The 27,419-nt window shown below is 34.4% G+C and overlaps 1 protein-coding gene across 5 annotated transcripts in view; it reads left to right on the top strand.

Moving 5' to 3' along the window:
* The window catches only part of LOC100918178 (serine/threonine-protein kinase Sgk3), a 159,289-nt gene that overhangs the window by 53,744 nt on the left and 78,126 nt on the right, over positions 1–27,419 (top strand). For all 5 annotated transcript variants that reach the window (XM_031946323.1, XM_031946325.1, XM_031946322.1 and 2 more), the window contains exons 2-3: positions 21,392–21,610; positions 27,262–27,345. In XM_031946323.1, coding sequence (XP_031802183.1) covers positions 21,533–21,610; positions 27,262–27,345 — 162 coding nt within the window. In that variant the 5' untranslated portion in view covers positions 21,392–21,532. The remainder of the gene's footprint in view (positions 1–21,391; positions 21,611–27,261; positions 27,346–27,419) is intronic.

Below are 27,419 nucleotides of genomic sequence, written 5' to 3'. Positions count from 1 at the left end.
AGCGAAGGCGCTCCGAGAACGGGTCCCGGCGGAGCTCGGGGCGGGGTCTGCAGGCCCCCACACCCCCGGCGGGGAGGAAGGGGGGAATGGGAGCCGCCCCGCGGCGGTGGGGAATCCTGGTGTTGGGACTCGGCCACTTCTCTCCGCGCCCATGTCCCGGGGCACTGGAAAGGCGGCTCCTCGGAGGCATAAATTCTACTGTGAATCCACATGCAAGAGACCCTTCCAGTTGATGGAGAATTAGGTTTGATCCAAAATTAATAGAGCTTTCTTCATAAACTGGATCTCGTTGCTGTGTGTGTTTTCCTGTCACATTGATTCCCAAATGTATCACTGCCCATTCCCATACACATCTAGCAGTTCACCCCAGTGGCAGCTAAGGTGGCAAAGTGAGAAAACTTTATGGCTTAGGGTTAGGAAGTCCTGAATTGTATGGGCAAATCACTTAACCTTTATCTGCTTCAGTTTCTTCATCTATAAAATGAGGATGATGCCACCCACCTCCCGAGGTGGCTGTGAGAATGAAGCGGAAAAATCTGTAAAACAAATTGTAAACATTCTTATATATTTTGCAATATATCTCCTATTATTTAAATTATGTAAGTTTGTATATGCATTTGTCTGCAAATAACATATATACTATATATGTTGCAAACGTATACAAATGCTTTTAAAAAATTAAGAAAATAAGGATTCTCTGCCTCCTAAATTCAGGGGAGGAAGAAGTTTAATGACAATAACAACAAAAGTCTGGTTCTCACCTATAAATTTAGCCCATTCCAATCCTTTAAAAAGATGCTTTACTTAGTTTGCAATTCAGAAGTGCAAAAAAAGACCTGTACAGAATTTTTAGTACCTTATCTCTAGACAAACCTCTGTTCATCCTGTTATTCTTAGCCTATAAAAGATTTATTTTTTCTTTGACTTTTAAAGAAGTCCAAAAGACTAAAGGAATCTAGTTTTGTGAGTGTCACCTTGGCTAACTTTATACACATTTATTATGTGTTATTTCCCACCTTCCTTCCCCTTGCCCATTGAGAAAAAAGCAAGGAAAATAAAACCTATTATAGACTTGTGTAGATAAGTAAAACAAATTCCTTAACCTGCAATGTGCCCTGCAAAAAATGCCTGAATCTGCATTCTTGTGTCTTATCACTTCTCTATCAAGAGATGAGTAGCAAGTTTTATCACGAGGCCTCAGGAATTGTGGTTGGGTTATTGTGTTGATCAGAGTTTTTGCATTTTTCAAAGTTGTTTTTTTTTTTACATTACTGTTTGTTTTTTTTTTTTGTTTTTTTTTTTTTTAAATCACATAATCTGTTCCCCTGGCTCTGCTTCCTTCACTTTGTATCATACAAATCTTCTATGACACTTGTATACCATAACTTATTTAGACTTTACTCATTTGATACTTAAGTATCTTTTCAGTTTCCATTTCTTTACCACCACAAAAAATCAGCAAGCATTTACCTGCTAAGTAAACCCCCAAACAATCAGGCCTAATGGAAATATATATATATATATATATATATATATATATATATATTCCAGCACTTAGCACAATGCCAGGCATATAGTACATGTAAGTGTTTATCGCATGGGATGGAATTGGATTGGATTATTTCTGGTAGTTCCTAAAGAGTTTTGTAGACTGGCATGAATTCCCACATATTGGCCTGGAATACCAACTTAAATGGGAAGTTTGATGTTATGTAAACCTTTTTAATAGACATTTAGAATAGAAGGTTCTAAAGCTCTGTGTGTTTGTGAACCTCTAGTAATCTGGAGAAGCTTCTGGACCCCTACTTTAAATAATATTTTCAAATATATGAAATACATAGGATTACAAAGAAAACTAATTTTATTGAAGGACCATCGTTGAAATATTTCCAGTCATTAAGCCCAGGCTAAGACCTCTTGTTTTTACTGATTATAAGCAGTTACTACAATTACACATTTTACATTAAAATTGAAAATCAAAAAAGATTGTTTAATGGATAAAGATTGATTCATAGTATTGAATCATGAGAAGTCAGTAATATATAGAGGCTCCACTATTTCAGAGATGTTTCTATTAACTTAAAACAGGACATTTCTCTATCAAAATTACTTTAGATCCAGTTTGATTTCTGAAGAAACCTCATTGGATGACTGGAAATAGCAGCCTACCCTCCTTTCTTTGCCACCAACTTCAATGAGACTATTGAGTAAACCTGGATTTTCAAAATCCAAACCTATTTGAAGTTTCCCTTTGACTCTTTTTTCCTTAGCAGAGAGATGATTGGTTTTAAAATTTTTACTAAGAAATTGAGAAAAGTAACAGAAAGGTAACTTGATTTGTCCTTATGTACAGATATAGAAATAAATTTCATTTGTCAGCCAACTAGCATTTATTAAGTTCCTTCTATGTTTCTGGTACTGTCTTAAATATTCAGATTTAAAGAAAGACCAAACAAATAAAAGCAATCTCAGTTTCTACCTCCACAAACCTTATATTTTAATTATTTTAAAGAGTTTCCCTTTTCCTTTGAATATATTTTGATGTCTGGAATACTGGTTGTATTTAGTAGCCATTCAGTTACTTTTCAGTCGTGTCTGCCTCTATATACCCTATTTGGGACTTTCTTGCTTGGCAAAGATACTGGAGTGGGTTGACATTTCCTCCTCCAGCTTATTGTACAGATGAAGAAACTGAGCTAAACAGGGTTAACATAACTAGTCACATAACTAGGGTCACATAACTAGTAAGAGCCCAAGACTGAATTTGAATCAGACTTATCTTCCTGACATCAGGCATTAATGCTCTATCTACTGTGCCACCTAGCTGCTCTATTTAGTAGCTACAGCCTAAGAAGTTTAGCTAAATTTGCCAATTTTACAAGAAGATGAATGCTTAAGAAATATGACTTTGATTAAATCACTAAGCAGTTGTAGAAACTGAACTTGGTCTTTTGCTGTAAATATTTTGTAAAAGAAGATATTGATCTACTCTTAATTTTAAAGATACCTCTGTTTTTAATTACTGATGGTCTTAGAGTTCTATGAATGCTTTTTTTCTCAGCCATATCCTGCTTGGTAACTTAATTATATGATTCATAATTATCTTCCAACATCTATGATTTAAATCAACACTAAAAAAATTGCCATATAATTAATTACTTTGAGAAAAAGATAAGTCTCTTTTCTAGTATTATAGAACCATGCTTTTACAGTGCTTTGGTTATTCCAGTATCAAATTAAAACCTTTTTATACCTTAGAGAATTATGAGCACCTGACAAATTAAAGAATCTGTTAGACAGTATTGGTTATCACTGAATTATTCATGTTCCATTTTTGTTCTTTGATATTGGACAGGGAAAATCTTGAATTCTTGCTGAAATAATATTGTTGTAGAGACAAAGTTAAAAGGAATAGTTTTCTCAAATTGCCACCAACTTCAAAAGCATAGTATATGTGATTTCATTAGTTGTTAAAACTTTGTTAAAATAAGATTTGGAACACATGGGACCAAATCCTGGTCCTGCTACTTAACAGTTGTTTAGGCAAATCACTTTCTTACCCTCCCCCCCCATCTTAAAACGAAGGGGTTCAGCTAGATGTCCCTTTCTGCTCTATGTATATTGTTCCATGAATCTCCTCCATTCTTAACTTCATTCATTTTCTCAAGTCATTTACATTCTTTCTTGCCTTTCACCTTTTTTGTCTTTAATATTACATTCATTTCAATTTTACATGGCTCTCCACCCTGAAACGTCTTGCTCTTCTTTCTTGCCCAATTACTGCTCATTCCCTTCCATACTTTGCTTTCTGGATGCTACTGAAAGAAGTCTCACAATTGTGTTGATTGGGTCTCAACTGAGTCCTCAGTAGTGAATGACAATCCTGTAAATATTTCCTGGTTGTTTTTTTTTTTTAAGTTTTTTTTTTTTTTTAATGAGGCAATTAGGGTTAAGCGACTTGCCCAGGGTCACACAGCTAAAAAGTGTCAGAGGCAGGATTTAAACTCAGGTCCTCCTGACTCTGGGGCTGGTGTTCTATCCACTACACCGTCTAGCTTCCCTTTTCCCCATTGACTTTTCTATCCAAACTTCTCTCTACCTATATTATCATTTATCTGAGTTCAACTAGGTTTTTTGGCTTATACTTTGAGAACATTGAGACCATCCATCATGAGGATTTCTCCATAGAGCTCTTAGAGCTCTCATGTATCATCTCCCATTCTCCCTTTTTTTGCTCCAGTTTAAGAAGTAGTTCTTCCAGCCAAGTGTCCTTGAACCCATTCTCCTGCTCTCTGTAATTGTCAATTTTCTTCATTCACTCTCCTTTCTCATTGCTTACAAAGGCTCCTAGACCTCCCCTATGCTCAAAAATTCTTCATTTGAATCTGCTGTCCTCTCAAAGTAGCATCTCTTCAAGGCCAAACTCCTAAGGGAAAAAAAAATGTTTGTCCCTAATGACTCTGCTTCTTTTTTTTTTTTTTTTTTTTAATAGCCTTTTATTTACAGGCTATATGCATGGGTAACTTTACAGCATTAACAATTGCCAAACCTCTTGTTCCAATTTTTCACCTCTTACCCCCCACCCTCTCCCCCAGATGGCAGGATGACCAGTAGATATTAAGTACATTAAAATATAAATTAGATACACAATAAGTATACATGACCAAAACGTTATTTTGCTGTACAAAAAGAATCAGACTCTGAAATATTGTACAATTAGCTTGTGAAGGAAATCAAAAATGCAGGTGGGCATAAATATAGGGATTGGGAATTCAATGTAATGGTTGTTAGAATGACTCTGCTTCTTAACATACTGCTGTATTTTCAAACCTTTGAATCCCAGAAACTGCCTGTTTGCCATTGGTGACCCCAATTTAAGTCACTATTTTAATTGCTATAAGCAATGACTTTTTCCCAGTCATACTTCTTGATCTTTCTCTTGCCCCTGTTAATGTTAACAGTAGCCATTTAATATTCTTTTCTTCTTGGATTTTCCTGACATTGCTTTCTTCCTATTTCCTTCCTTTATGCCTTGAATGTTCCTCAGTTTCTTTTGCTGGAGAATCATCCACTTTCTCCTTCTTACATTTGGATGTACCCTAAGATTTATTCCTAAACTCTACTCCTACTCAATTTCATCAGATTTCATGGGTTCAGTCATTTGTATGCAGATGATTCTCAAATCAACATTTTTCTTCTTTCCTCCTTCTTTTTTTCTTCTGCATCAATCCTTGCCTACTGAGCATCTGTATCTCAAACTCAAAATGCCCCAAACTTAAATCATGGAAAATCTTTTCCTGAGACTTCTTTATTTTTTTAATCCAAGTTAACATGCATTTGTTAAACACTTAGTATGTGCCAGGCATTATTGTCCAAATCCTCAACTTTAAAGTCATCCTCAATTCTTGTCTTACTCTCTCTACCATCTGAAATCAGCTGCCATATTTTTCCTCAACATTTCTTTTAGCCATCCCCACCTTTTTATTACTACTACTATTATTAATAAAAAATAAATAAATAAATAAAGCACTTTTCAAGTGCCCTTTACTGGATCTTATCCCAACCACTCCATCCTTTATCCACCCAGCTCCCAAATTGATAATTTGGATAGGTCACTCATCATTTCAAGGAGCTTACTTGTCTTCCTGTATTTAGGATAAAATACAAACTCCTTTGTTTGGCACTAAAAATCTTTTACTGTCTTTGTCTGGTTTTGAACACTGATTTCATATTCCTCCCATGAACTTTCTGTTCCAACCAAGTTATCCTACTAGATATTTAGCATATGTGGCATTCCATTTCCCACCTCTGTTTTTATATGATCTCCTTCCTCATCTTTACCTTTTGGATTGTCTAGCTCCTTCAGAATTAAGCTAAAGCCCTGCCTTTTAAAGGACCTCTTTCCCCACACCTTAGAACTGTCCTTCCCTCACCTCCTTCCCCTGAATTTTGCCTATTTATGTAGTTTCCCACTCAGTCATTTGTAACCTTCTGGAGATCAAGGAATTTTTAATCAATTAATAAGTGTTTACTAAATGCCAATTATGGGCCCAGCACTGTGCCAACTGCTAGGGGTGTAGATTTTATCTTCATGTCCCCAGTGCCTAAGATAAAACCAGCAGTTTTATCTTAGTAAGGATTCAATAAATATTTAATTTGTAGGATCATAAACCTAGAGCTGAAGGGACCTTAAAGCCACCTAGCTCAATCACCTGTTTTTACAGATGAAAAAACCAAGGCAGACCAAGAAAGATGAGCGATGTGACCACACAGGTAGTGTTCAGTATCAGATTTTGGCTTTTGACTACTTAATAGTATGTATTTGATAACATCTTACTGGTATCAGCGTTGGGGATGCAGATTCTTCTGTTAGGGAAGAATCAATAAGGAATGTATCTATGATTTGTTTTTATTTTTGAAATTATTAAAGAAAGTAGAATTTTCATTCTAATAGAATCATAGGTAGTGAAGGACAGGTGGTTTCTAAAATTTTTTGATCCTGTAGCCCTTTTAGTAAGCTTTTTTGAGTATGCACTCTCAATGTGTGTGTATTTATTTATAAAGTAGATACCATTTTCTATTATACTAATATATACAGTACAAAACATACATAAAATAGGAGTGAACAAGATGAAATAAGAGTAAAATAATCTTTATTTACTTATTTATTTTTTGCTGGGGCAATTGGGGTTAAGTGAGTTGCTCAGAGTCACACAGCCTGGAAGTGTTAAATGTCTAAGGTTAGATTTGAACTAGGTCCTCCTGACTTCAGAGCTAGTGTTCTTTTCACTACACCAATTAGCTGCCCCGAAAAGTAATATTTTTAATAGTTTTATTTTATATGAAAATAAAATTTTGTTCTTGAACAACAAGATTGAATATGCTTATTTAAATTTTAAAAGTTTAAAAATCCACGTGCATGTTTTGGGGGAATAGAACAGACATTAATAACAACTGGGCAGAGTTGGGCAGCTCTGCTTTGTTCCTGTTATTCATTATCATAGTTTCATTTTCCTCTAGCAGTGATCCTAGTTAGTGATTAATAACTCAGTTTATTTGGTCTATGCAATTATTTAAGCAGGTGAATTTCTCTTACTTAAGGTAGGCAAAACAATTAAATAATGTCAACATAACAACTTTTCAGTAGAGTCATATTTCTCTGTGTATAATATTTAAAACGTGTACAGTGCAAAAACAGCTAGCAAAAGTAAATTTTCTGTGACTTCCATTTAGTAGAAAATTTAAATATAATTCCATTCTTACTTTTAGGGACTACTTAATTTTTAGTAATCTTACTAAGGAAAGAGAAACTCTAAGGTTTATAAAATACTTTAATGCATTATCCACTTTGATTTTTTTATAACAGCCCTCTGATAAGCAGCTCTACAAATATCGTCATTTTACCGATGAAGCAGTTTGACATTTCCATGTTCCCAGATGCCTTAATGATAATTTTTTCTTTAAAATGTGGATAAAACAAGAGGACATTCAATTCTGGATTTAGTTGTTACCATTGAGAATGATCTGATTGCTTCTGGCATGTTAACCTCAGGGGGAAGAGACCATGTCAACTTAAACCATATGATCAAAGAGAGAAAAGCTGGGAGTTGTCTAACATGCACCCTAAATTTAAGAACAAATTTCAGTAGGTTCAGCCAAAGAATAAATAGAATTCTGTGAAATAAATTTGACAGAAAACATCATCTCCGGAAAGTTGAGAAGTTCTTGAGTGAATTCTTTAGAACCCAAAGAACAGTTTGAATAAAGAGGAAAAGAAAGATATTTAAAGAGATCTGTGCAGATGAAGAGAGAATTCACTAATCAGCTTTGTTGTCTTGTTAGACCTGGACTGAATTGGGAATCAAGGGCTTACAATCTTGAATGAAACTACTTAAGAAAAGTTAATGATAATAAAGAGGACTTTAAAAAAACAACAATATTAAAACAAAAGGAATAGGGCCATTACTTGGAGAGAGAAGACAGAAAGGAGGCTAAACTGCCCAACTTTTTATGTCTGGATTTTTTTTTTCTTGCCAAGAATAATCTTTGATCTTTGTGATGGAAAGGACAGAATGAGAAGGGCTAATTAGAAATGGAAAGCTGACATAAATCAGGAGAGAGAACACCTTGCTCTTGATGAGTTTGAATTTTAAGCCTAGACATATATCCTAGAGCACTCAAAGAACTAGCATGTGTGATTGCTAGTTATTAGTGATATTTGTAAATTTAGGACAGGAGCAGAGTACTATAGAACTAGCTTTGTAAAACAGTCATCTTGGTTTTAAAAGTGAAGAGTCTAAAGAGTATAAATCTGTGAGTTTGACTTTGTTTCTGGTAAAATTCTATTATATATAGTTAAAGAATGGTTAGAAACTATTTTAGGAGTACGTAGATTTTCAATGTGATAAAGTCTGGAGCTTGATGTGTTTCTGACATCAAATTCAAATTTAGTCTCAGACACATACTCACATGCCCAGGAGTTGTATAATCCTGGGCAAGTCATTTAACTCTGTTTGCCTCACTTTTCTCATCTGGAAAATGAGATGGAGAGGAAATAGCAAACTGTTCCTTCATTTTATTCTTATGGAAAAGATAATAAATGAACCTTAGTTTGAATCAGAATTGATTGGATAGCAAGACCCTCAGGAGAATCATTAGTATTTTATTGTTAGCTTGGAAGAAGGACCTGGTCTCTTGGGAAATGACTTGTCCATCTGTTCTTGGCCTTGTTCTACTGTACATTTTTAGCAGCAATTTGGATATAGGCACAGCCATTGGCATTGACACATTCATCAAATTTGCAGGTGGCACAAAAGCTATTAGATACAGCTAATGCTTTGAATAATAGAATCAATTAAAATAAGATAGGCCAGAGTGTTGGACTGAATATGACAGGAAGAAGTTTAATAGTGATATATTTAGATATATTTAAATATGTCTATTTATAGACATAATAGAAATTCCATAAATAGATGTAAGATGGGGGAAATGTTTGATAGACAAATTTGTCAGAAAAAATGTTTGAGGATTTTAGTGAATTGTATTCCTAATGTGTCAGTAGTATAATACAGGAATCAAAAAAGGAAATGTGATTTTTGGGCTGCCTTAAAGAATATAACTTCTTTAAGCAGTTGATACTTGTACTGATACTATATTCTACATAGTAAGATACCTTCTTTCTCTGAAATGCTGTGATCTTGCGAGTCAAGAATATGGATTGAAATATCAAACCAAACAAAAGTTGTCTGAGTATGGAAAAATCTTCATCTCTGTAAGTCTTGTTCTTTGCCTTCACCTTTTAAATTATATTTAATATTTGCTCTCTCACAGGGTTGTTAGGTTGAAAGCACTTTGTACACCTTAAATACTCTATTAGGTTGTTTCAAAATATATTTCAAAAACCTTTTATGATATGTGCCAATAAGTATGTTTTACTGCCAGAAAAAAATCTTGTAAGAAAATATTTGTTTTGGAATGATGTTCCCTGTATTTATGACCTTTGTATCTTGATAATTACATATTACAGAAGAGCAGAAACTGTATATGTATGTTTAACCTTCTGGGGTTTCCAGCACATGTTATCATGTACGCTTTCCGGCTTTACCAGCTTATTTTAATAGTGTACTCTCTGCATGGCAGAAATTACAACTTGGAAACATCTGAACCACTCTCTTTGTAAATATTCTTAGACTTTCTGAAAATGAGGTGGCACTAAAACTTTTAAATATATGGGGGAAAGATCCATTTTTGACAATCATTTGTCAGACTGTATTTAAAAAGCCAAAAGTTATTTCTGAAATTTAACACAGTATTTGCCTTCTTGCTTTTATTGTACTACTGGAAATGATGGTAATCCTTGTTTTCCTTTTTCAACTCTTGTGATTGTATATCCCCACCCGATGAAATCTTAAATCTTTGTAATTATCAAAATAAAGAAGACAGTTGGAAAAAAAAATGTAATTCTATGGAATCCATTTGAGAATTTGTGAGTGACCATGGTGTAAAAATTTCTGGAGGACAAGGAGTCTGCTATTTCTCCACAGATAAAAATACCTTGGAAAATTAATATGCCTAATCCAAGAGGAATACTTTTCTGTATTTGAATGACAAACTCCCTTACAATAACATTTATATGGTTTTACATGCTCTTTTAGAAAATGTACTTTCTAGTGGTAGCTAGAAAGCATTATGTGACTAAAAATTTTACCCATTTTATTCCTTCAGTATTGCATATGAGGAACTATGTCTCTTACACATTCTTTTTTTTTTTTTTAATTTAGTCTAACTAAAATTGCAGTTTTTTCCCTTTATCTTTATATGAATGAATAATAGTAAGTTTAGAACCCATCATTATTTTGATTCTTTAATTGTTTTTGATTTAATTGGTGTAGGATTGCTCCTCTCTTCATTATGCAGTTAGTAAATCCCATTAATTTCTTAACACATAGAACGTTTTATCCATGACTTCTCATAAATTCTTCAGTGTTCAGTTTATTTTCATTTTAGTTTCTTAAGAGTGCCAGTATGCCATGTGGGCTGTCTATAAACAAATATACTGGTGCTCCATTCTTAGTATAGTAATTTCCTAATCTACTTTTTTATTGATAGATATCTTCTGTATTATCTTTTATGGCAATAAACATTTATTATAGCTTTAGAATTAAAGGAGAATTTAGTGTTAACTACTTCAACTTCCTTTTTTGCATATGAGGAAAATGAATTCTAGAGAGATTACATGATTTGCTCAAATTCCCAACTAGTAAATGACCAAACTGGAATTTGAACCCAGATCTTTGACCTTACACAAATCATTGAACTAGGCTCCATGTATGTAGTCTGTTGTCAATAACATACTGGAGTCTACTTATACATCTTCCCATTAGATATTTGTAATTTCACATGTATTGGGTTTAGACCTATGATACCACTGATTTAGGGAACTCCCAGCTGAGAAAATTCCCTCTACCAAGGCAGGATATCAGCTTCTATGCACCTTATAATGTTAGACAGTTGTTTTAGAGCACTAGGGTAATAACCAGTGTATGTCAGAAGACAACCAGTATATGTCAGACGCGGACCTCGAAATTCAGGTCTTCTTGACTTCAAGGCCAGCTCTCCATTTGTTATGCCATCTTGCCTCTTGAGATTTTAATATATGGTTGCAGCTAGATGATACAGTGGATAAAGTACCATCCCTGGAGTCAGGAGGACCTGAGTGCAAATCCAGCCTCAGTCATTTAACACTTCCTAGCTGTATGATACTGGGCAGGTCACATAATCTCAGTTACCTAGTAAGAGAAAGAGACAGATGCAGAGAAAGAGAGATTGGCTTTAATTATCCAAAAAATTAATAAATATAGTTAAAATCTGTTAGCTTGATAGAGTAGAAAGAGTTCTTGGCAGGAGAGATATTGTTAGAATCTCCTTCTGACATTCACTTTGTCACCTTTGGGCAAGTCACTTAACCTCTCTAAACTTCAATTTCCCAATCTGTAAAATGGGCATAGTAACAAAAATACCCACCTTACAGTTGAAATCTGGATGAAATGTGGTAAGGAAGAGTTTTACAAACCTTTAAGACACTATAAATGCCTGCTATGTGAAGGTATAAATTTAATTATGGATGTCACTTGTCATTTCCTTGATTGACATTTTGTCATGGTTAGAGAAACAAAGGGAAGAGTTGCTTTATAGAGAAATGTAAAATATCCAGCAGACTCTGAAATCTGAGGAACAGTACCTTCTTCCATATGCCACTTATGCAGATACATGAAATCCTATGTTTTCTGCCAGGGTTTTTTTCTTTCTAGACTTTGAATATAGATAGACCATTCTACAATCCATGGAATTCAGAACAAAGAACAAGTGTTTACCCAGGTCTTCCTGCAACCTTTCCTGGGGCTTTCCTCACTTTCTCAGGCCCTTGTCTGTTCTCAAGAGCATACACCTTTGAACATAAAGAGTTTTCTGTGTGACCAAGTATGGGCTAGAGGACAGAAAAGGGAAATAGACATTTGTAAGACTATACAGGTCTGGTTAAAGCCTCCTGGTCCATGGTACTACTAATAGTGACGGCTTTCCCTGGTGTATGGCAAAGGGAGCTTTCTCTGCTCAGTTCTTCTCTTGGGTGAACTGCTACAGGAACCAGTTGTGCCCATGTTCTTTCTGTGCCCTCCCTCCCTCCCCCCCTTTCTACCTGTACTTAAGCTTTGCTCTTTATTCTTCCAGATCAGAACCAATCCTTCCTGATTCCTCCTTTAAAAAGAGGTGAAATATGTGCTCCTGTGGCCTCCAGAGTCCTTCCCCAGAGGCTTACTTCTTTCAGTTTTTCTTTCCTTATCTCAGACACACTTGGGCATTCTACAGAAAAATGACTCGGACAAAGACAAAAATATATTTTGCTCTGATTCACTGGAGAGGCAGCTAGGAGGCACAGTGGATAGAATTGAACTAGAGTCAGAAAGACGAGTCCATATGGATTTCATACACTGGGCAAGTCATTTAACTGTTTCTACCTCAGTTTCTTCAACTGTAAAGTGAAGCTAATAACAGCACCTATCTTCCAGGGTCATTGTGAGGCTCAAACAAGATGATATTTGGTAAGTGCTTAACACAGCATCTGACACATAGTAGATCCTTCATACATTCTTACTCCTTTTCATAGTAGAAAAATAAGAATAAAAATAAAAACAAAATAAGCTACAGAATTCTGACAGTTCTTTTCAGCCAGTCTTAATTTGAGAGTTTGTGTCATGTCTCTGTCAGTGCTATTTTGGTGTATATTCCTAATCATAAAGCATTAAGTGAATTATCCTCTTTGTTTCTGGGTTGTGTTTACCTAAATTCAGTTTAGTCCATGTGACTTTACAGGATGCACTGAGCTTCTCATTCCTGGGCCAGTCCTGCTTCAGAGATGTATTTCTGCTTCAGCTGCCCTTGCATGGCTGGGATGATAGAAGCTGGTAAAGCTCTCCTGTTTCCTGGCTCCACTGCTGACTCTACCTGCTCTGGTCTCACCATGACTCTTACAGTGTAAATAATCTGTTATAACACTGTCTTGTTGCTTATTCATTACTTAAAAGCTATCATAGCATATGTTTCCCACTCTCAATAGTAGGGTTGTTTGATCACACCACCTATGGATACTTAGTTACTAACCTTCCTGGATTTTTTGTAGAGATGTGTCTCCTGTCTCTCTATTATAATTAATGCTTATTTTTTTCCCCAAAGGCTTTCCTCATTGCTTTTTAGACCAGAAACTAACCATACTTCTACAATATTAATTTTTGTTGGTGAGAATTTAGCAATTTCTTGCTTCTGTATTCTCTCCCTTACTCCTTTCAGGATGTACATTGAATTTCAGGCATGCTAGGGAAGAAAAAGGGGTGGAGAACACTGCCATAGGCCTACTTTTTCTCTTCATCATGTCCATGACTCCACAGTATCCATATTCCCTGGATTTTCTAGCAAAAGCATAGAGGACCTGACTGAAGCTAAAAGAAAATGGATTGAGGCATCTGAATTCCACAGTAGACAGAGAGGTCTGTGTTGGGTGAAGGGCGCCTCACTGAACAGTTAGAGGGGCATTTTCACATGACAGAATCGGGACGTAATTATTGTTGCCATTCTTACCATTCCTGCCAACGAATTTTGGAACTTGGTAGAAAAAAGCCTGTAATTAGTTGGAGTAAGCTTTGTGAAGCCATTCTCTGCATTCCAGGAAGTTTAAACCCTGTTGTGGTGGAGAAAGAACTACAATTATCTCTTCCTCCCTTACCCAATCCCCATATGATCTGTACTAGGACGCAAATAGGTGCAGGGAAGTTACTTAATTCATGAGAACGTTTTGGTGCAGTTTTTTAGACACCCTTAAACTCTGGGACATGTATTATTTATCATATTATTAGTCTTACTGTAATCTTGAGCATTTGTTGTATTACTTATTTTTGTGAAATGATAGATTTGGAACTAAAAGATAATTTAGAGATCATCTAGTTTGAATCCCTTATTTTACAATATGTAACTGAGGCCCAAAAAGATTAAATAATTTGCCCAAAATAATGACAGAGCCAGATTTGATTCCAGGTTTTCTGATTCCCTATTCATATTCTTTCTATCTCTCTTTTTAAAAAATAATATCCATAATTCCTATATCTTTTCTCTCCTTCCCTCTCTTCCTTCTTCCTTCTTTCCTAGTGGATAGAGAGCCTCTGGCTTTAGAGCCAGGAAAATTTGGGTTGAGGTCCTGCTCCTGACATATTCTGGCAGTCAGACTCTTAATTTCTGTTTGTCAAACAAGTCTCCAACTCTTCAGTTGCAGAACGTGTGCTGACCTGCAATGGTAGGAGTATTTTGTCTGGAGTTCATATATACTTAAGTAAGACTTATATTAAGGTTCATTTGGGGGAAATGTTAACAGATTCTAGGAATGTTCTGGAGTTAAATTGACTTTGAGAGCTCAGAGTACAGAATGTATTGGGGGGAAGGGCTGGGGAAAGAATTTTAAAGGAAGATGATAGTGAAAAAGGAAAAACAGGAAAAGTTGTTACTGATTCACCATGTGATATCCAGGAAAAACACACACACCAGACTTCATTATGTGTATCCTGCACTGACAGGCCCAGTGAGATTTCTTGGCCCATTTTACAATGGAACTAATTTATAGATATGACAAGGTGTGTTTTGTTTCCTTTAAAAATGTTTTCTTAACTTAAGATGTTTCATGCAGTGTTTACACATGTGTGTGTGTATATATATATATATATATATATATATATATATATATATGAATTCAGCAAAATGTATAATAATTCAAACATAAAGCAGTTTCAATGGAAAATTATGCAGGTTTGTTGGAAATGAAAAGTACCCAGAGAAGCATCCTCTTCTTGATTAAATGAGCCCTGTCTCTGTAGATATTCACTTATTATCCTTGTGACATCTTGAAGAGATCACTGTTTTTGAAATCAGAAAACCTGTGTGACTGACAGCCATGGCTTAACAGCGTAATCTCTTTCAAGTTCAGCTTTCCCATATGTAAAACTAGAACATCTATCTCTGGGATTCATTAGAAAAATAATGCCTTGTAAACTTCAGAAAACGGTATAAATGTCAGATTACTGTCTTTATTCCCTCTGTCCTTGCCCCCTTTCCCTGTCTGTTTGTCTGAACAAGTACCATTTCTCAGAGTTGACCTCCTACTGATGATTAAAACTGCCCAAGTCCCAGCTTTTCAAGACCATAGTAGTCTGATAGAGAAAATAGCCTGAGAAAGTGTCCCCAAATGCATGTAATAACAATTAGACTAATTAGGACAAACTAACAGTCCTTTGTTATAAAACCAAGAGTATATATAATAATATTGGAAAGAATATTGGCATGCTCACCTTTTCATTTCATTCATTCACCTTTTATATTGGTATGAAAGGGTATTTTCATTTTCAACTTATTTTACTATGAGGCACAGTAGACAGACACTTAAATGTTTATTGATTGATTGATACCCTCTGCCCTCTGCTGGTCTAGATATTCTGGTGTTCCTTCCTTTGCAATGTGCTTGTATCTTTTGAAAATCTATATATCCTACAAATATTATCATTTATGTGTCAGCTGCCCAATGAAACCTTTCCTTCTTTCCCTCCAACTATTGTGGTCTCTCCCTCCTGTTAATCTCCATAGCACTTGATTGAAAAAACGTTTAGTAAGCACTTGCTCTGTTTTAAACACTACACTGTTTGGGATATGAATGCAGGTAAGCAATACAATCTCTGACTTTAAGGAGTTTACCTTGTATTAGGAGAAGACAGTCCTTGAAGAGAAGCTAGAGTTGGCTGAATATCTACAGAATGACGTGGTTTGGAAATAGCTGGAAGGTGGTGATAGTCTGATTCTGGGCAGAGTACCATGAAAGCTCACCATTGGGATTTAGTAATGTTGAAACAGAATTGGACACTTGTCTTATTGTTCCTCCTGTGTTTTAGTTATTGATGTGTTATAACTTTATTGTAAGATTGTAAATTCTTTGAAATCAAAGACCATTATCCAACTTTCTAACTCTTCCTTTCTATATAATTTCTTGTATATAATTAATTTTTAGCAAATATTTGCTCGTTTTAACTGCAAGTGAGAAATTAGTGAAGCATGGTAGATTATTTCTAAATAAGTGCTGTGTAGTTCAGCTTTATTGAGTTGAAGATAGCCACAGAATTTTTAAAGAAGAATGATTTAGGGAATTTGTTAGTGAAGGAGAGCTTAGAGAGGCTGGTTACCAAACTTTTTGTAGACTGAGCAAGGTGATTAGGACTTGGATTAAAATAGTTACTGTGACAGTGGAAGGGATTTTATAGTTACGGAGTATAATTAAAAAATACTTTATTGCTGGTATAAATTGCCCTTGAATGTTGCTCCAGGATGTTGAAACAATCCCAAGTAGGTAGGATTAGCAAGAAATTGATTTACTTCTAGTAATTTATTAAAGGAGAGGGAATGATTATGCTAGATGGAGAAAATTTTTTTGAAGGAACACAGAAAAATGAAATTAATTTTTTTATGCAATTAATATCATTGCATAAAATGTTGGATTTTTTGGTCAAAGAAAAAGTATCCTGTCAACTAATCATCCAACATTTACTAAGTTGGTACTGGGGAAAAGGACAAAAAGTTCATTACATTGTAATAAGAAGAGAGGAGGAGAGAGTGTGACCCCAGAAAAAGTACACTCAAGGTAACTTTATGAAGGGTAGCACTAACAGATAGAAGAGATCAGGAAAAGCCTTCAATAATAGGATGTATTTGATCTATGTTTTGTCAAAGAAAACTAGGAATTCTGAGAGGGAGAGATATAGGGACTGAACTGAGCCCTGTTCATGGTCTCTCCTCTTTCTCATTTCACCCACAACCAGCTCAATACTGCAATGAAAAGAACTTCAGAATAGGTTTCAGAATGTAAGAGATGGGGTTCAGATCTTGACTCTACCATTAGCAAATTGTATGACCTTGGGCAAGTCAGTATATCCCCAGTGTCCTGGTTCAATGATCTTGAAGGTCATTTTCAGCTCTAATATTATGTAGTTCTATATATTAGATGACATTTTTATGCAGACTGATAAAATAATTGTCCAATAGCATTGTAGTTGACATCATAAAATAACAAAAATTTATAAAGCATTTCTTAAGTACCAGCCCGAGGAAAATCCAAGAGATCCTGCCTTGACAAATTCATACTTCTAATAGGGAGCTAGAACATGCTCTAGAGAGAGCAGTGGGCGGGATCCAGGGGGAGTAGATTTGGTCTAGGCAAAATATGAATCATGATCAATCTAGTGCTGGCTAAGTGGTGTGTATTGGTGGTGGTGGAGGGAGATATGTGTTTCTTAATTCAGATGCTGGCCAATCAAGATTGCTTAGTCCCAACTTTTAAGTCTGCCTTTGGGGATAGGGTATGGTCACTGGAGGTCCTGGAGTCAAAAGAGTCCCTGCTTCTGGAGAGAAGAACTGGACCAATGACAGGGCAGATTTATTTTATTTTTATTTATATCTTTATTTTTTCCACTAATAAACATTTATTTTCTTCTCACCCCACCAACCTTGATATAATTGAGCAATTAAGAAAAAGAAAGCTATCATAACAAATATGCACAGCAAATATGCACATTTATCATGTTCAAAAAATTATGTCTCATTCTGCACTTTAGTTTTATCACTTTTCGTTTAGGAGGTAAGTGGGTATGGTTCATCATCAGTCCTCTGAAATTGACTTGTTATTGTATTGATCAGAATTTTTAAGACTTTGAAAGTGGTTTTTATTTATGATGTTGTAATTGCATATTCTAATTCTGCTTACTACACTTTTAGTCAATTAATAGAGTTCTTCCTTTACACTGAAACTACCACTTCTTCATTCTTATGGTCTAATAATATTCCATTACATTTCATATATTTGTTTAGTCACTCTCCAAAAAGTGGACCGCTTTTTTAATTTTCAGGTTTTTCCTTCAATAAAAAGGATATTTTGTATACATGGGTATTATTTTTCTTTCTTTGATCTGTTTGATGTGTATGCCATATAGGGGCATTGCTAGATCAAAGGACTTTTTTTCACAGTTTAGTGACTTTTGGAGGCATAATTCCAATTTGCTTTCCAAATTGACTATATCAGACATATTAGTGCTCCTCTTTTCCTACATCCCCTTCAACATTTATCATTTTCATCTAATGGGTGTGAGATGGACTTTGAATTGCTACAATTTTCACTTTTTACATTATTAGTGATTTGGGATCTTTTTTTTCATGTAGTTGTTGATAGCGTAGATTTCCTTTTTGGAAAATGCCCTATTCATATCTTCTGCTTTGTCTGTCACTTTTCTCTGTAATAAGACCTTTATCAGAAAAACTTGGTGCAGATAGTTACCGGTTATCCTTCTGGTTTAAATGTATTGAGTTTTTTTTAGTGAAGATTTAAATTTTATGCAAACAAAATTGTCCATTTTATCTTCTGTGATCCTCACTGTCCTTTAGTCATAAGCTCTTTTACTCATAGATCAGCTAGATATTTTCTTCCTTGCTCCTCCATTTTGTTTATGATGGTATCTTTTATGTCTTTCCCATTATGTTTCATTACTTCCTTTGAAATTCATAAACCTTTTCTTCCAGATGAACTTCCTTTTTTATCCTAGTTCTCTAAAATAATCCTTTGGTAATTTGATTTGTTATTGCACATTGGCGTGATACATTATTTTACTTATAGTTAAAAATTCATATTTTTATTATATTGCTTTGATCTAGCCATGAGCAGTTAATATTTTTCCCTTCATTATTTAAGTCTCTATTTTTAGAAAGATTGTTTCTTTAATTGCATACTTTCTAAGTGTGTCTTAATAGATATACTCCCAAATATTTTATACTTTCTATGGTTATTTTGAATGAAATTTCTCTTTGTAATATTTTCTGCTGGGTTTTGTTGGTAATATGCACAAATAATGATTTGTCCGGATTTATTTTATATCCTGCAATTTAGCTTAATTATAATTGGAATTAATATTTTTATTTGAATTTTTTTATTTAAATCATAGTATTAAGAAAAAAGTCATAATTTTGTTTTTTCTTTGCCTTCTTTCTCTTTCCTGTTTCATTGGTATACCTAGCATTTCTAGCACCATATTAAATAGTTGTGGTTTTTCATAATCTTGGTTGGTCTGTTAGAAAGGTTTCTTACTTTTCTTTATTAAATAGAATATTGGTTCTTGGCCTTGGATAAACATTATTTACTGTCTTAAGGAGAAGTTCAAATGGAAGTTGTCTTTTGTGAAAGACCTCTTAGTCATCTCTATAATTCATATGGTTTTTATTATTTAAGTCATTAATATAGTTTATTATGTTTATACTGGTCTTGCATTCCTAGTATAAACCCAACCTAGCTATTATGTGCAATCTTTTTAATATGTTGCTGTAACCTCTTTGTTGATATCTTACTAAACATTTTTGTGTGTGTATTCATTAAGGATATTGATCTGTATTTTTGTTTTGTTTTGATTTTTGTTTATGTTGTGTTTTATCAGGACAAATTTATCAAACATTTATTAAATTTCTGCTGTGGACAGAATAACATGTTAGGGGACAGAGTTTAGATAAAAAATGGTCCCTGTTCTCAGCAGCTAAGGTGATAAGACAAAGAGATAATTGTAATATATCACATGACATGATAATTGCCTTAACAAATCAGAGGGCTACATAAGTAGGAATGTCAAAACCAAATGACATGTCCAAGGGTTTTTGATAATACAAGTATTATTGATTCATCAGCATTGTAAGACATTCAAGTGAGAACCTGATTTTTAATTATTTTTTGAGTTTGACAGATAATTAGTTGTCTTAACCAAGAGTTTTTTTCCTTCTGGTTCTGTTTTGTAGGTCAGGACCAGCAATCCTTAGAGATTTGATTAGTCCTTAAGATTTCTTGACTCAAAGATAGGTGAATCTCTTTGACCCTAAGCTAGTTCTAGCTTGGGAATCATAGCATACAACTTTGTCCTGCCACCTTGGAGAGTGCCCCAATACAGATACAGAATCTTACAAGTGAGGGTGTGGCTGTAGCATTTTTCCCAGTTACATTGACATCTATCACATTAACTTAAGTTTCAGATTGACCCTTCAACCCAAATACATGGTAGACCTCTATCCTGATTGTATTTTTTTTAGATTCTTGAGGTATTTTGTTCCTTTATTCTTTTTCATCTGGCTCTCCCTCCCTACTGACCTAACTGTTCCTATATGTTCAGATTTTCCCCCATTTTGGAAAACCTTTTATTTATCCTGTTGACCTCTAAATACTGTCTTATTTTTCTTCTTTATTGTAGAATGTCTCTTGCTACTTACATATCCTTACCATCTGTTCCCTTTGTAATCTCTGGCAATCTGTCTTCCAGTATCTCTGTTAAATTATAGTTTTATAGTCTTGTACTACTATGTCTTAGACATAAATCTAACAGTGATGTCTTATTTCATCTTTATTTCTTTGTCTTCTGTATTATTTAGCACCGTTATAATCATTTGATCTCTTTTTGGAACTTTTTTGATTTCCTTTTCTTGATGCAGTATTTTGTACTTAACCTGCATCTCTAAACATTTTGTATCAGCTTGATATTTTGATTTTTTTCTGCCTTAGCTTCTAACTGCTTTTCTTACTCCATATTTGTTCCTTTAGTTCAATAGTTCTCTCTCCTTTAACTAGGTTTTAACAGTTACTACTCTATATTGAGAACTAAAATCCAGATATTTCATCAAGTTTCTGCTCCTGTGTTTTTCAACATAGAGGATGCATATAATTTAATATCATATCAAACTCAGTGTAAGCAAACCTAAGTTCATCCTCTGTTGCCTTCCTCACTCACCAAGAAGCTTCAAAACAACTTCTTCTAAGTTGGCTATTGAAGTCATTGGTATACTTTTCTTAGTCTACTCAAGTTTAGAAAGGGTAGAAATATTCTTTAGCTCCTCCCTCAAACCTCTCTGTTTAACTAGTTGCCATGTCCTGTGGAAATTTCTTTAAAATAGCTCTCTCATTTATCTGTTCCTTAATTTTTGTCACATTCTTCATGTTTGGACTATTTCAGTCATTTCTTAAACTACTTTTCTGACTTTTAGTCTCTTCTTCCTGAAGATTCTGTAGATGAAACAAAATCAATACTAATTTCATCATCTTAATTCCTTCTTCAGGAAGGAAATCTCTAACTGTTACCTATGTTCTATCATTTCTTCCCTTGGCATTCAACACTTACATATGACCTCAGTCTAGTCTCATGGTCCCCCAAAAACCTTTATGCCTCTAAAAGACAGAATATAAAAGTATTTTTTTAATGTTGCTAAATTCTATTTTTTCTTCTTTTTGTTAAAGGTTGCATGATGGAATTTGAATGTTTTCCCAAGAAACTTTATGTTTTGGATCTGTATTATTGAATTTGTATAATATTGGAAACTTCTTCAGACTCTTTTTTTCGTGTCCATTTGAGACATTTAACCCAAAAGAGGCTGTACCATGGACTGCAAAGAAAGCTGCCCAAGTGTTAGCATCCCAAGCTCTGATGAACACAGGGAGAAAAAAAAGAGGTTCACTGTAAGTATGTATATTAACTTGAAGTATTTGGAAAATAAAATTTTGGGAAACTATGGTTTATAGTCCAAGTATTATCTTATTACAAAGAAATAATCCTTTCTTAATTTGTCTAATGGAACATACAACATAGTTCTCAGAATATGCAGTTGCATTTTGCTAGTGTTAAGCTAAAGAATGAAGGCTTTAGAAATCAGAGCTCAACTGCATACATTTGTGACTTTTTTGATAATAATACAAATGGAACATATTCCATTCTTCTTTATTTGAAGTCAAATGGGGAGTTGGCTATACAAAAATGTATCATCAACAGAAGCTTTTTACAAGCCTGTCTTTTTTACTTTGTTGGTAATCTTTCTTCCTACTTGAAATAGGCATTGTTCACATTTTCTCTGTTAAAATGAGAAAGAATCTGTGGGAAGTCATTTACTGATTTGTAGTTGGACAATTTATACTTTATTTTGTAACCAACATTTGTTTTTGGCATTTCTATTTCTACTGTTGGCACTTTCATCCTTGAAGTCACCAACTCCTGAAAATGTAGTGTCATTTTCAACTTATCCTGAGTTGTCAAATTTTTTTTTTGTTTCTTTCTTGGCATTATTTCTGGCATCCTTTCTTTCATTCTCCATGCTGTCATAATAATTTTTTCAAAGGATGTGGGATCCAAATCTCACTGACTCAGTCAGATGTCTGGGCTTACAGCTCTTTCTTGGAATCTGTATAGAACTTTCACCTTATTACTTCTTGTTAAAATTACTTGGTTGACTAATGTGGAAATATGTTTAATATGATTGTACATGTATTTTCTATATCACATTGATTACTGTGTTGAGGAAGGTTGAGGAGAGTAAGGGAATAAAATGGAAATCAAAATCTTATAAAAATAAATGTCAAAAACTAATAAAAACAAAATAAATTAATTTTAAAAATTTTAAGTCACCTTGGTAACAAAATCCAAGTGGAGCTTTCTGGATTTTGCTTATGGATTCAAAGGATGTTATGCCAGATCCCTTAAAAACTTTCTTCCTTTTCTGCTGTGGTCTCATTTTGTCTTTTTTATTCCCCTTTCCATTTTGTCTTATCTTTAACATACCTCACTGTACAAATGCTTACTATGTGCTAAACACTGTGCTAAGTGCTAGGGATACAAAGAAAGGCAAAAAAGTAGTTCTTCTCTCAAATAACTTGTATTTCAATGGGGAGACTGTGTAAATAAGTAGGGACAAAAGATACATGAAAGAAATTAAGGCTTTTGCAGCCGAAGGGATCAGAAAAGACTTGAGGAAAGTGATTTTTGAGCTAAGTATTGAAGGAAGAAATGAAGGAATAGAAAAGGTAGAGATGAGGAGTGAGAGCATAAGAAAGGAACAGTGCAAAGGAAGGAACAGAAAGAAGGTTATGGGAGAGATGGAGCTGTTTGGGTGGGAACAGAAGACAAGTTGAGGATAGACTAGAGAGGTAGGAAGAGGCCAGCTTTTAAAGAACTGCAAATTTATAAGGAAAAAGAGAATGTAAGAATTCAGAAAAAGACAAAAAGGTGAGAAATATAGAAGCGCTTACTTACCAATGAAATTTTTCCACTCTCAAATTGACTGTGCTAGCTTAATTCTTAACACAAACCTCCTCCCTTCCTTCCCCCCCTCCCCCCTCCAGGCCTTGCCTGGTTTATGATTCTCTTTAGGTTGAGCACCAGATACCTTTGTGTCTACTGCCCTTTTGCTCACAGAATGAAATGACATTTTCTCTTCAGATTTTTGTTTTTCCTATTCCATTTCTTTGGATTAAATTCACTGGTTCATTCTTCCTATCCTTAACTCACTCTGAGACAATTAAGAAATCTCCTGATGGCATGGAGGTCTTCTGTTGCTCCATTCATATAACTTAATATTTAGCTAACTACTTTTCCCCGCCCTGCTACCAAGAGAAAACCAAGAAAATACCTACTAAGCATAATTTGTCAGCTTAAAAAATCATGTCAATTTGTTGTTGTTGTTGTTGTTCTTCTTCTTCTTTTTTTTTTTGCTGAGGCAGTTGGGGTTAAGTGATTTGCCCAGGGTCACACTGCTAGGAAGGGTTAAGTGTCTGAGGTCAAATTTGAATTCAGAACCTCCTGACTTTAGGGTTGGTGTTCTATCTACTGCGCCACCTAGCTCCCCCTCAATTTGTTTTTCTTATTGGTGTCTGTTCCTTCCTTCTCTAGTCCATCCTTCATAGAAAGGCAGAATCATAGAATTTGACTGCTACATAAAAGCACGTGAAGGCATGTAGATCACCAGTGCATTAGCAAAAGTAACCAAAACTTGTGTTTTCCAGTAGCCATGACAATTTTCTCCACAGAAACCTGTGATTTTATTCTCTCCTTCCTCCATTTTCATATGCCAGCCAAATTCTATGATTCTGCATCCCAAAAAGATGGATCAGAGAAAAGAGAAAATGGGGGAAGAGGACCAATTGGGAGATTTTTTTAGGGGCCATCTTTGGAAAACTTGGACATTGCCTTGATAAGATAATTGTTTTGCTCTCCCCCTGATATCTTCTGCCATTTGTATGTAGCATCCTATACATTTTAATGTATTTTTAAAAATATATTTTATATTTAAAATATTTTATCTATGAGTTCCAGATGAGATATACCCTATTTCATGATGCCTTCTCTATATTCCTCAGGTAGAAATGATCTTTTTACCTCTTATGCTACATTTGTCCAGGCATTTAATCATGTTTAACTTGCATTAAAAGTATCCCTCACTGGATTATAAATTCTTTGCGAGCCAGGAATGTTATGCTTTATCTTTGTATCCCCAATGCTTATTATTAAGAGAGATTTTTTTCTGAAGGTACCTTGGAGAAGTCCAGATGCCCTCTTGCTCATATTTTTGGAGTATATTTCTTCTTCACTGAGGTAGTTCAGTATTGTGGGGAAAATGATGAAATTGGATTTAGGAGAGATCATGGCTTAAATTTCAGTTCCTAAAGCACTTGGGTAATTTTGGCCCAATTTTTAATATCTCTGAACCTTTATTACTCATCTATTTGATAAGGATACTAATATTTGAGCTACCCACTTCACAAGACCCAAAGGAAAACTATGAATTTATATAGCATTGAGATGCTGAGGCAATTATAGTTAAGTGACTTGCCCAGGGTCACTCAGGTTCTCTTGACTTCAGGACTGGTGCATTCTCCATTATACTAATTAGCTGCCCCAGTTGTATTTTGTAATTTACAGCACATTTGTCACATTTATTTTATAAACCTTTCTGTCTTATTGGGAGTATCTCCCAAGGCTCAATTCTCGGGTTTTTTCTCTGTGTATACTTTCTTAGTGACTCCTCCCAAGTATTTTATTTATTATCTCTCTGCCATTGACACTTGAATGTAAATATCTAGTCCTCCAGTTCCTCCTAAACTTCGGTTCTGCATCACCATCTGCCCTCTAGACATTTTGAATTGTCCTTAACAGAATTTCAAATTCAGTATGTCCAAAAGAGAACTTATTGCCTTTTCCTCTAAACCTACCCATTTTTCTTAACTTCCTTGTTTCTTTCTGGCTCTTTTTGTCACTTGGGTTTATAACTTCTGTGTCATTTTCAATTCTTACTCATCAATTATTCCATATTGTTAATCACTTGCCAAATCTTATTGATTCTGTCTACCACAGCTCTTATATCTGTCTCTGCTTGCTAGACTGTCCACTTGTTGAGAACAAGGGATGTTTCACCTTTGTCTTTATATCCCCAGAAGCTAGTACAATGACTGGAGCATAGGTCTGATGAAATAGTATATTATTGTATATTATGTATTATGTGTTACTTACACATTTTATTATGTATTATAGTATATTGTAAGAGGCCTTTAGGTGGCACAATTGATAGAGTACTGGGCCTGTATTCAGAAACATCTGAGTTCAAATTTGGCCTTAGATACTTCCTAGCTATATTAGCTGGACAAATTGCTAACCTCTGCTTGCCTCAGTTTCCTCAACTATAAAATGGGTATAAGACCACCAGCTTCCTAGAGTTGTTGTGATAATAGCGTCAGATAATATTTGTAAAGTACTCAGCACAGTGGCAGGCACATAAAAGGCACTACATAAATTTTGGCTATTATTATTTTTAAAATATAATTATGTATAGTTTTTAGTGGGACACTTCCTTTGTTGCCTAAAAAATTACTGGGGGAAAAAACTTGAAGAGTTTTGGATTTTCTCTTTCTTGAAGGTTGTATCACCTCTAAATATTTAATGAATATCTAGTCTGTCTTTCTACACATTATATATCCTACAATGGATTTATGTTTATATATATTTTTGAATGTAAATACTTTGAAGACCATCCATATCTTATATGTATTGATACAATGTGGTTTCCTGAGAATTTTTTTTTTTTCAGTGAAATTGATGATAATATTGGTGGATGAAAAAAATTAGGAGATGTGGATTCCAAGGCTTCTATTTAATTAACATCTGATCTTGGGCATTTAACCTTTCTGAACCTAGTTTTATGTACTGGAGATATCATCTAGTAAAATGTAAGCTCTTTAGGTGGGAATGGTTTTGTACTTATCTCTTTAATCATCAGTCCTTTAAGTTAGTGTGCACATTATAAATACTTGTTGACTTGAATTGTTGAATTATTTCTTATCTGTAAAATAAATACAAAATGCCTTTCCTGCTTACCTCACTGGGTAGTTGTGAGGATTAAGTAAAATAATTAATACTTGCAAATAGACTTTGTAGATTACAATACATTATGCAAATAGAAGATACTATTGTTAAAAAGAATAGGGGGTGTTTATTTCAATTTTACCTCTAAAGAAGTTTTCCATATAAACAATTTCTTCATATCCTTATGTCATACCAGGGCTACCCTTTTTTATGAATATGTGGATATAGGATTGCTAGAATGAGGAATGGAATGTTGGAGATTTTTAGAAAAAAGAAGTCTTTGAATTGGAAAGAAATAGGATATTTAAAATGAAGGATACTGAAAAACTCTCAGATAAGAAAATTTTTTCTGAACTTGTGTAGAATTTTCATTGCTGGTGAAGACTTACTTGAAAGGTGTCCCAGTCAGTTCTCTATCTTCCTTGATTTTATGGGATTCTCATATGAGAGAAGAATGTAGTCCACAATGCCCCCAACTTTCCTACTCTTAAACTTTATTAATTGCTTTCTAGAGGAGTGCTTCCCTCTACTTGCTTTAGGAACTAAAGTATATTCAAACTACTGTTGTCCTTCCCTTCCCAAATCTGAAACCTAGTCTCAACCAAAACTTTGGAGAAACGAAGAGTATTTATGCTTTTAAAAAGTTATTAAGGCTTTTATTTAGAAGATAATTTTAATCTGTGCACAGTTGCAAAATTTTTTTGAGAATACTTTTCTCTTGAGTCATAAGTATATTATTTTTAAGTGAATAATGTTATTGTGTTTAAAACTTTGTGTAGTTTCTACAAACCTGCGACCTTTGCATTTTAAAGCACTGAAAGTTCCTTTCTTATATAATAATTTCTTTTGAGTTTGTGCATGATAAAAGAAAATTAAAGTGGTTTAATAGGTTTAATAGACATGTTTGGGTTTTTTGGTCTGGTAAATCGGATATTCTTGTCATTTTTTGTTTGCAGTTAAATTGATTTTCCCTTTATTTTTACAGGTTTATAAAGTATTAGTTTCAGTTGGAAGGAATGAATGGTTTGTCTTCAGGAGATATGCTGAATTTGATAAGCTTTATAACACAGTGAGTAAGATTCTGTCTATAAAATTCAATTAAAACAAAAATCATCTTAGAAAATTCCAACAGCAAAAAAGTAT

This window comes from Sarcophilus harrisii, chromosome 1 (assembly GCF_902635505.1).
Source record: "Sarcophilus harrisii chromosome 1, mSarHar1.11, whole genome shotgun sequence".
Classification (NCBI taxonomy): domain Eukaryota; kingdom Metazoa; phylum Chordata; class Mammalia; order Dasyuromorphia; family Dasyuridae; genus Sarcophilus; species Sarcophilus harrisii.
This window is presented reverse-complemented; position numbering and strand designations above follow the sequence as displayed.